Source organism: Gavia stellata, chromosome 30 (genome assembly GCF_030936135.1).
Source record: "Gavia stellata isolate bGavSte3 chromosome 30, bGavSte3.hap2, whole genome shotgun sequence".
In the NCBI taxonomy this organism is placed as follows: domain Eukaryota; kingdom Metazoa; phylum Chordata; class Aves; order Gaviiformes; family Gaviidae; genus Gavia; species Gavia stellata.
In genome coordinates, this window is record NC_082623.1 from 5,230,591 (window position 1) to 5,241,194 (window position 10,604).

Genomic DNA, 10,604 nt, shown 5'->3' on the forward strand with positions numbered 1-10,604 from the left:
TCTCACTGCCTTCCACGCGTGTTTCAGGATGTGTCATGCATGAGCCACGATTGCTCATGCTTTCTCCCGCACCTCTTGCACTGTCAGCAAGTCACATGCGCCGCAGTGACTCACGGGGAGCCTCGCAGCCCCCCGCAACCCCCGGACCCCCCACCCTCCGAGCCAGCCCAGCCCGCGGCCGCTGGCTGCAGAGCTTGGCAGCACGCCGCTGGTTTGCCCTCTCTTGCTTCATGCACCCACCAACCACGTCTTTGCAAGCGCCTGGGGGATCAAGGCAAAACTCGCTGGAAATCACCGGTTGTTCCTGGAGTTTTGTGGCACAGAAAGAGCCCCAGGGTCTCTCCAGTCTCATCACCACCTTCTTGTTTACTGGCATCAGCTCAACCTGCTGAAGCAACACATTTTCCTGGTGAACTCGCTGGTCCCGCAGCCCCCGCCCTGCCCCTGCCCGCCGCCGTCGCCTCGGACTCGGCGGGGAGCTCCGGGATGTCCAGAGCCGCCTCCAGGGACTTTCTGCTCCACCGGGGCAAAGTATCCTCTTCTGCCAGTGTGGAAATCCCAGCTAAGGACCACGGAGGACGACCTTTCCGATCCAGTGCCTCCTGCACTGCCAAGGCTCCCTCCAGAGCAGGGAAACTCCAGTAACTCCGGGCACACAGCCCTGGCAGTGCCGTGGGTGCACCGAGGATTTTAGCTCGCTGGGGAGAAGGGCAGGGTCCGGGGAAGGAGGATTTAACACTCTGGTGCATCCCAGCTGAGATCTGTGGGGTCGCTGCTGTGCTGATCACAACATGAGCATGGCAGGTTTTGTTTTATTAAAGCCTTTATTGACCCGTATTTAAAAAAAGAGAATCTGCGAAACAGATCACAGAGCTGCTCAAGACGTTTTTATATTCATTATGAAATGGCTTCCTGGCGTGGACCGAACTTCTGCCGGGCTCTTCAGCCGCGGTCCCCGGGTGTCTTCATCACCTCCGGGGATACTGATGCAGCGGTGAAATCCCCTGCCCTGCCCGAGGGCAGCAGCCCGGTGGCTCCGTTCCTCTCCTGCCCCACGGGATGCTCCAGCCCTAAGGGACGGCGGGGGCCAACCCCACCCTGTTATTTCCACGGTCAAAGACGGAGTAAAACTGACGGATGAAAACGTCGCCCAAAATCCAGAGGGGTCCAGCGGGAGGGGCGATGTCCATCCCCTGGAAGCCGCTGATGCAGAAGGCCATGCCGTCGCTGTTCTCCTGGGGAAGGAGAAGTGCAAGGCTGGGGACGAACCCGAGAGCCTCGTGCACATGGAAGCATGCAGGAATGGTGACTGCAGGTGCTGTGCACGAAGCAGTGGGCTCGTCACCTGCCACGACACATGGCTCAGCTCCCGGGGTGGCTCGGGGCCACCTTTGTCTCCAGAGCCACTTTTCCAACCCAGCGGATGGGAACTGGGAGCTGGCACCGATGGAGCCATACCGTGAGGGTGTAGGCCTGGGCGCTGAGTGTGTAGGGGAGCCCGTTGATGGTGAAGGTCACGTCAGGCATCACGCTGAGGTTACTGCACTCCACGGCGTACTGCGAAACAGCCGAGTGGCTCAGCGGTGCTGCTCCACGGGAGGTCCCTCCCGGCGGGGTGGGGGTCCCAGGTCTTTGCACCCTCCTCTCCCCACCCTCGCCCTCACCTCTCCGTCCACAGGTGTGGCACCAATATAGCTTTGCAATTCTTTTATATCTTTGGTGGGACCTGTGATGAGTGATGTCCCGGTGTCCACGATGGCCTGGCAGCCGTTCACGCAGAAAGCCACTGTCCCATCCAACTGGATGCTGGAGGAGGAGGAAACAGAGAAGGACCAGGAGGGACTTGTCCTGCTCCCCTGCCCCAGCCCAACCCTTCCCGCCCTGCCCAGCACCACTCACTTGTCCAGCTGGATCTGCCAGTACCCTTGCTGGGTGACTGGCACCCAGTTCAGGGTCCCCGTGAAGCGAGAGGGGTCAAAGCCACCAAAGAGCAGCTCTCCTCCCAAGGAGGATTCAGGGTTCCTGGAGGGAGGAGGAGGAGACGTGAAGGATTTTCTCTCTTTTACATCACATTTTAAACAGGTGGATTTATACCCACTCTCTTCCCACAAATGCTTAGGGTCATTCACTTTATTCCTGTCAGGCCTCAGGTCTGTGATGCTCGACATGGTACCAAAAAACCCCTTTACTATCTCAATAAAACATCCTTATTTTAGCAGCCCCCCCTAAAAGCAATGCCTGAGTCTAAGCAACAGCCCTGAGCAAAGCCATGTCCATACGTGCTCATGTAGACAGAGAACATGGGCAGCTCCACCAGGTTTTGTGCCATCATGTTGTCGAAGACGGGGGTGACCCCGTCCACGGCCAGTGAGGGGTAAGCCAGCCCCAGGATCCCATCAAACTCAGCGTCCAGGAAGGTTTTTCCCGGCTCACTGACGCTCTCTGCAAACTGCTGGTTGCTCACGGTGAGACCCTCGACCTGCGGGGAGGAGGAGGCTTGATGGTGATGCTGAGCCTGTAGGCAAGTCCCAGGCACGTTGTTCAGAGCGGGAGAAACCAAAGATGACTCACGACTACTTGGTCAGATCCGATGACCCCCATCAAACTGCCGGTCCCGTACTGGATGGAGAAGGGGGTCCCTATCGCCTGGTACGTGCTGGACTCTGATGGCTGAAACTTGGTGTGCTTAGCTGGGGAAGGAGATGGGAGCTATCACCAGAAATGCTATTTACCTGCACGGCCATGGGTGCTGGGAGCCCCCGCCATGGCCAGCAGCAGCAACCGGCCTCGGAGCAAAACAGTGGGGCAACGTGGCATCGCTGAAATGCCTCTGCCACGGGCACGCTGCTGAGGGACAGAGCTGCTCTGGAGACACCGGGGCATGCTGGCGTTTTGAGGAGGGATAAAACTTACCCCATTTCAGTCTGCCTGAAAGGTGCGAGGTTTGTTAAGGGGAGCGGGATTAGCTCATGCGATATTTTTATGAGACCTGAAGATCAGCACTGCTGTTCCTGTTTTACAGACAGAAGCAGCTCCACGGGCACTGCTGTATCCAGCTATTTTCCCCTTGGGCTCTGTTGGAAGCACCCGAGGAGCCCTGGGGCTGCTCGGAGCTGCTCCATGTCCCGGGGCAGCAGGGCTGGACTCGGCTCATTGCTGACAGCCCGAACAAGCCCAGTGCTTGTCACCCGCCGAGCCCCCGGGCAGCCAGCCCGGAGCCACGCCGCGCTCTCTGTGCCCGCCTTGTTCCTGCCACCCAGCCCCTTGCTGACAAGCTGTATTATGTGCTATCATCTTTGCTTGTTTGTTTAAAGGCTCTCCCATAAGAATGGCCTAAAGAGCACCGCTGATATCTCCTGCGAGCTGATGGTGCTGGGTGCTGGTGGTGTGATCGCCGCCTGCCCCTGAGCAAACAAACCCGCTGAGGCTCCCCCAGCTTCCCCCCCGAATTTCTGTTACCTGTGTGTGCCTTGGAGGGCTCGGCTGGGTGGGGAGGTCCCCCCAAGGTCTCTGGGCTGTGTGTGCTGGTGACCCCATAGTCTTTCTGGGGCCACCCCAGGGGTGTCACCCAGGGTCCGACTGCAGCGGGCTGGGGGGGGATGGCTGGTCGGGGAGCCCCTACTCACCGCAGGCTTTGCTGACGCAGTAGACGGACGGCACCCAGAGGTTGGAGGAGCCCGTGTCGAATACCACCGTGAAGTTCTGGGGGGGTGTCCCGATGGAGATCTGCCCGAAATACTCCATCTAGCAAAGACCAGAGCCGTTAGCCGTCGGCATGCCAAGAAATCCTGGGAAAGGGGAGCCTGTGCCGGGGCATCTGCAGGGAACTGATGGGGTTCGGCGCAGGGGATGGCTGGCGCCGGGACAATGTTTGATCTGTCACAGCCGCATCGTGCCAGGTGAAATAAAGGAGCTAAATATTTAAGGAACAACAAGGCAAGGCGAGAACAAAAGGCAGGACGGCGGGTGCAGGCGCCATTCTCTTCCTGCTGGATTCAGCCGGAAGGCCGGGCCCCGAGGGAACCCTCCTCAGCGGGGTGCAGGCAGCGGCAGGGTCTCTGGGGACAGGACCCTCACACTGCTGGGGAATGGGAAGATCCTGGGGAACACCCTCCACCGCTGGCTCTGGGTCCTTTGTGGTGGGGTCTTCTCTGATGCGTGTGATATGTGTTAGTTTTGGAGAAAATGTGTCTCCCCGCCGCGTGCCCGAGAGCACTGCGGGCTCGGGGAGTGCAGCAGGGAGAGGGCTGGCAGCGCCTGCCATGAATGCGCTCCCTTGTCCCCTCTCATCATCACATTCCCGGGAACAAAGGACCAGGCAGGAGCGGGCAGGCAGCGAGCCCTGGCACGCTGGGGCACTGGCTGCAGGCGTGCTCCGTTAGCAGGCATGGGCTTTATGGGAAGCAGTTGGGCATTGGGGACCGCTCAGGCAAACTTATGTGCTTTCGGGGTGTCTGCGGCACGCTGCTGGGACTCAGTACCCCCCAGCCCTCGGTGCCGCCACGCTTACGTCCAGGTAGGTGATGAGAGGCTCGTTGGTCTCCGTGAAGGCAGTGCAGTCCTCGCTGTACTGGACCATGTCAAGCTTGTGGGCTTTCCAGAAGTGGGAGAGCTGCCCACGGTCCCGCAGCAACTTCCGCAGGGAGCGGTGCCGCGTCAGGGTCACCCTGAGGGAGGAAGGGTCCTGGTCGCTTGCATGGGGCCGCAGATGCTGCCGGTGTCGTGCAGCCCCCACGTCTGCCCTGAGGGTCCCAGTGCCACCGGGATGCAGGTCCAGAGCCTGCTTCCCCGCATCCCTCACTGCAATGCTTTCTAGCCGAGGCACAGCGAAACGGGGGACTTGGTCTGCTTTAGGAGACAGCAAATCAAGGGCAAAGCTGGCAGGAGAGCCCACATGCCCCAGCGCAGGCCTGCTCGCAGCGATGGGACTGGCAGGAGCTCAATGTGACTGATGGAAAAGGACCCTCAGGCTGGGTGAGGGGACTTCATGCCGGCATTTTCATCCTCATCTGTTTGCACAGCCCTTGGCTGCAGCCGGCAGCTCATCCTGCAGACCTCTCCGCAGCCCACTGCTGCTGGTGGGGTCTGCCCGGAGGGATGGAGATGGCCACAGAGCCGACGGTCTGATGGGAGCAAACCAGCAAAGCCCTGTGTGGTCCCTGCGTGGTCCCCGTGTGGTCCCTGCATGGTCCCCGCGAGGTCCCTACGCTCCCATGCAGCTGCAGGGAGTCCGTGCTGGCAGAGGTCAACTCTGTCCATTCATCACTGCCTTGCTGGGCGCTGGCAGGACCCTGGGAGAGAAGCCCCTCCGAGAGCCCAGGGAGCTGGGGTGCGCCCTGGGGACCCCCTTACCTTTTCAAGCCGCTGGCCAGGGAGAGGCAGAGCATGGTGAGGAGGAGGAGGCCCTTCATGTCGGCAGCTCAGCAGCAGCGCTGGCCTCGGCCGGGCTCTGCGGGTGCGGGCAGCGCTGCAGCGTTGTTCTTATACCAACAGGTACACCCTCGCCCCAGTGTACCGGGGTGATAACGCCCCTTTCAATGTCAACACGGGGCTTTGGCAGTGGGAATGAATCACTGGCCACGTCCCAGGCGAGGCAGAGCGAGAGCACCGGGGTCAAGTTTGTTTTTGTGGGCGAGGGGCTGGCAGCGGCAGAGCAGGACGGCGCGCGGGGACCTGCCGGGCGCTGGGCAGGGGCTTGTGTCGGGGGGCAGTGAAGGTCCCGCAGCAGGAGCAGAACAGGGTCTCCATCCCGCCGCCAGCCCCTTATCCGTTGGAAACCACACGGGCTGAGCAGGTGGAAACCCCCCCAAATGCTCCGGGGGAGTGTTGCCCCTTTCCTTTGCCCCACAGCCACCCCCGGGGACCTGCCCGTGGCCATGGGGTGCCCCACACCCCAACAACTGCGGGGGGGTGTGCAGGAAAGGGACGTGTTCATGGTGTTGGGCGGCTGCTGAACAAACTTTAAAAGGCAAAGACTAATTAGCAGTGATGAACTGCTCAGGATTCTGCAACTTTCCCTTTTAAACAGCAGTCAGTGCCATCAAAGCAGGTCAGGAAGAAGCGGCTTTGCGTGGGTGACAGTGACATGTTGCCTTACAGCCACTAATGGGCTCTTCCCCAGTGGCTGATTTTTGTTTAACACAGGATGGCCGTCTCATTAAGCCTCTGTGAATGCAAATCAAAAATGCAAATGAACAAACAAAGCCTTCAGATACGGAGGGGAGGCAAGTGGGGGGAGGCGAGGATTTTCTTGCTGCCACATCTCTCAGACACGCGGCTGAAGGCTTGTGATGATGCTGTGTTGTCCTTGAGGATTTTTTCCATGTTTATGGCACTGTAATAACTGGTCACGGGTGCCACAAAGAGGGGTGTTTTACCCAGTGAGCACCGTTCATGTAATTAACAGGGTTTCTACCGTTGGCACCGTGCTAATCAATTTTCCGTTTATCCCAGTTAGTCCGTTTTATCTAATTAAAGTCCTCGCCTGTGAGGCACAGGTCCCGGCGGGGCCGTGAGCCCACCTGAAACCCCGGCTAATGGGGGTGGCCTGAGAAAGAGCCGACTCGTGCCTCCTGTTCTGGGGGTCCCGTCTCTCCATCCCTGGGAGCTGCTGCCGGGCTCCTCCTCTCCGCGGCTTCGCAGGGAGCTCGGGCTTCAAAAAATCTCATCAAAGGTTTCTTCGGCGTGAGCGTGGAGACGCAGGGCACGGCAGAGTCGATGCTGATGGCAGATGCAGCCATTTATTTCCAAGTCAAGTGCAAACTCCCTGCATTTCCCCATGCCCGGGTTGGTGGCTGCAGTATTTTTTACTGAGTAGCTTTTATACAAAGTTATTATCTATTTCCCTTTTCAGATGCAGTTTAATGTACCGGCCTCCCTTCGCATTCTAATCATATATATTTATAGATGGGATTTAAAAAAAAACCTCCCTAAACCAAAACCAATTGCAGCAAGTGGCAGATGAGCTGAAAGCAGCAAGTCGGACATGGTTTATAACCTGAAAATCCTGTAAGAAAATCCAGCCTGAAGGGTCACTGGGCTTCTGAGATAAACGTGAGTACGAGCTGTAGCACAGACAAGCCGAATACTTTAAGCGAAATAGTTTATTTAGCGGAAAAGATCCCCAATTGGATCATCATAATCTGCAAACTCGTGACAGTAGATTTAGCGTTAAAATATGAAAATTAAAGAAATAAAGAGGCCAAACCTTTCATTTAGAAATTTTTGAGGTTAAGCATATCTATTTCTACTTTTTTGTAGTTATTTTAAGAGTAGTTTTAAAACCCAAACTCTTAAAGGCAAATCAAAAGTTTATTTTAAGGCAAAATGGGGGTTTTCTCTTTCTTTTGGGAGCCCGTACAAGGCTCGGCTGTATCTGTCCAGAAAATTGGGAAAAAAGGCAGACCGGGGGCCTTTAAATCCACCTTGTTAATGAAACAGCAGAAAAAGCGCTTACGTTCAGTAGAAATGTGATGAAACGTGACTGCCAGCTACTGGAACATCCCAGGTCTTGTAAGTAATACGTGGCCTAGATACAGTCCCGTGCTGCTTCCAGGCAGTAGCTGTCATAAAGTGTATCTTACCCACCCAGCTGTACGTACCTGCCCTCAGATACATTAGAAAGAGGTTATGCACCTTGTGGGGAAAACATGCCTCTTGCCGGCTCAGCACACGGCGCTTTACTCATTTTAAGAAACCTGCTTTCAGGCTAAAAATACGTTATCTGTGTTCTTTTTTTATATTTCCTTTAGTTCAGCCACTTCCACGATTAGCTTTGATTCAAATCGCACCCAGGTAGCATCTTCTGAAAAGCCTTTTTTCTCTGTTTCTCAAATACTTCTTCCACCTGTTAATCTCTTTATACATCACTGAGCACTTGAAAGAGTGAAGCCCTGCAATAGCAAACACTCACTTTAAAAAAAAATAAAAACAAGCACACTTCAGTTAAATATTTACCTGTGGCACAAAAGCTGGGGGTAAAGCAGGACTAAAATCCCCCCGTGACGGAGCTGATGGACGGCGTGGGGAAATGTGGGCAGCGACTGACCCACGGCGGGGACCTGGCAGGGGACCCCAACTCGCGACGTGGCTCCTGGGGGCGAACCCCGATGTCTCCTGGCAGCTGAGGGTACGTAGAGTTTCTCAGGAGCCGGTCTTCTCTTTGCCTTTAGAAAGTCTGGGGGGATTCACTGAGATGCTGGGCTGTTATCTCCCCGGGAGAGGATTGCTATGGGAGCGTGGGGGTGATGGAGATGCTTAAACACCAGCGGGCACCGTCCCCAGGAGTCAGGGACCCCGCGAGAAGGGGGGTCCCTCGCTCCCTGCCCGTCTCCTGCCAGGGAAGAAGCACAAGAGAGGTCAGGCTGCCGCAGGGCATCTCCAGCACCAAAATGCTGTCTCAGCGCGAGAGCTGCAAAATCAGTTGCTATGAAGCAGCGGCCCAGCGCTCCCCAAATCTGCGGCAAACCGTCGAGAGTGGGTCTGCCAGTCTGCTGTTTGCACCCCACTGTTATTACATGATACCGCAAGTTACTACTGACCGGAAAATTTTTCCGGAAAACGGGAGGGTGGAGGCCCTTTCACCCCCCAGCAGACACCAAGCCATGCCAGGCTCTGGGACCACGTCCCTTATGATTTAAAATGCTTTACCCCTATAGAAGACTTTTGCTTGGAAGCACCCAGAGCACTTTTTGGGTGGCAGCTGAATTGCTTGGGGCTGAGCCAGCTCCACTGCTGCTGGGCAGAGCTCTCTGCCCTCGGGGACCGCTTTGCTCCAACGAAGCTCAGCTGCATTTTAGCACAAAACTGCTGGAAGACGGAGCAAGAGGAGGGACACCTCCAAGGGCAACCATCTAGGGGGATACAGCATCCCCAGCCCTGGAGCAGAAGCGGCCGCAGAACAGCAGAGAAACACCCAAATATATTTAAATGAGCCAGTTGACAGAGGGGAAGCGTCATGGAACCTCATGTGGGCTCGTTCCCGCCATCGCCATCGGGGTAGAGTGAGACCGCATCCGGCACCGAGCCGGCGAGTGCTTCTGCACCGCTGGACCCCTGCGGCTGCACGGCCTCCGAAAATGCTGCTGAAACGTCCTTAACTCCTGCTCCCTCCAAGGCCCCGGCTGCCCTGGTCCTGCGGGAAAGGGAAGCTGCGGAAAGCTCTGGTCCGCCAGGTAAAACACCGCTGGGTATCGCACTCCACCGGCCGTTGCACGCGATGCCTCGGAAAGCGGAGGGGTCATACATCAGGATGAGAGCTGGGTTTGGTGTCCGGGTCTGAGGAGTGCCTGCAGGCGTGCGCCGCTGCCAGCCTGAGCTTTAGCTTAACCTCGGGCAGCAAGACCTGGCTCAAACGGGATTAAAATAATGGGAGGCATTCCCATGATTTTGCTTACCTTTAGATTCAGCCTAGACGTCTTGAATTTACTAATCGGTCACCAGCCGAGTAGGAGCTCTTTACAAGCCTTGATTGCAATAGGGCATCTTGCTTGAGAAAGGGTTAATATCTTGGGGGCTGGAGGGAGGGAGGCTCGCAGCAAGTTACCTGATACACTAAAAAAGTACACGTGCTGCCAGCATCTTACTAGCTGTTATCTTCAAAATATTTCAATACGCATATGCGTATCACCTCTGCAATCTCGCCATACCCCATCTTAGCAAAGAAGCTGCCTGCTACTGATATTTGGATTTGGGTGTTATTTTGCAATTTCCTTTTGAACAGCTCATTTTTCAGATTGTTATCTGCTGCAGCAGCACCTCCTGCCCCACAGTAGGAAATGAGCCATTTGAGAATGACAGCCATTTGAGAAGGATATTTGGGGAGAGATCGGTTCAATAAGGGAGGGGGAAAATTCCAGCAAGAAATGGCCTTTTAGCTTGGCAGTTGCCAAACTGTTTGGGTAAGTGGAATTTCACAGGAGATATTGGTGAGGATATTGGAAAAGCTTTTGATGAATTACTCTTAGAAATGTGTCATAGAGGAGATTATAGAATCTGATCCATAGGGTGGATAATGCCTTTGCTTTAACTATCAATCTATCTATCAATCATATTATTATGGCTCCTTTAATCATCATATCAAAGCTTTAGTTGAAGATAGCCTCCCTATGTTAGCCATTTATAAACAGTAAGCATATAGGCACTGACTGAAAATTTAAAGTGTTTTTCTGCAAGTGAAAGCCCACAAAATGAATGCCCCTGATTGCCGTCCTTTATTATAAATCTCCTGAATATTATGGCCAACAGTCCCAAGCCAAGGGGTCCAGCTCAGGCGTATGCGTTTTCTAATTCTGTGCCTTAAGTCCCCTTAACTTAAATCCCCTTAACAGGATTTAAGCACTCCCCTAAAACTATATCCGAGGTGTTTCAAATGCAGAGGTGTTGAAGGGCTGCTGACCTTTCTGGCTGGATCTTCACCAATGCAAGAGCCCGACACCAAACCCGTGGCCTTCTTTTGGTCACTTTCTTCTATGGTTTTTTTCCCCAGATTATAGTTGTCAAATATTTTTTGTGGATTTAAAAAAAAAAAAAGAAACACAAGAGCGGATTAAAGCAAGAGGAATAAGTATATCAGCGCTGTGGTGGAGCCCCGAAGCTCCAGTCAA

General features: G+C 55.3%; 1 protein-coding gene across 1 annotated transcript; it reads right to left on the reverse strand.

The window, feature by feature from the left end:
* Nucleotides 1-1,070: 1,070 nt before the first annotated feature.
* Nucleotides 1,071-5,411, reverse strand: CTSE (cathepsin E). The gene is made up of 9 exons (XM_059831171.1): nt 5,353-5,411; nt 4,511-4,667; nt 3,627-3,744; nt 2,572-2,690; nt 2,280-2,479; nt 1,900-2,022; nt 1,665-1,806; nt 1,459-1,557; nt 1,071-1,235 (listed from the first exon to the last, which is right to left on the reverse strand). Exons 1-9 carry the CDS (start codon nt 5,409-5,411, stop codon nt 1,071-1,073), a joined length of 1,182 nt encoding a protein of 393 aa, XP_059687154.1.
* Between the last annotated feature and the right edge of the window lie 5,193 nt (nt 5,412-10,604).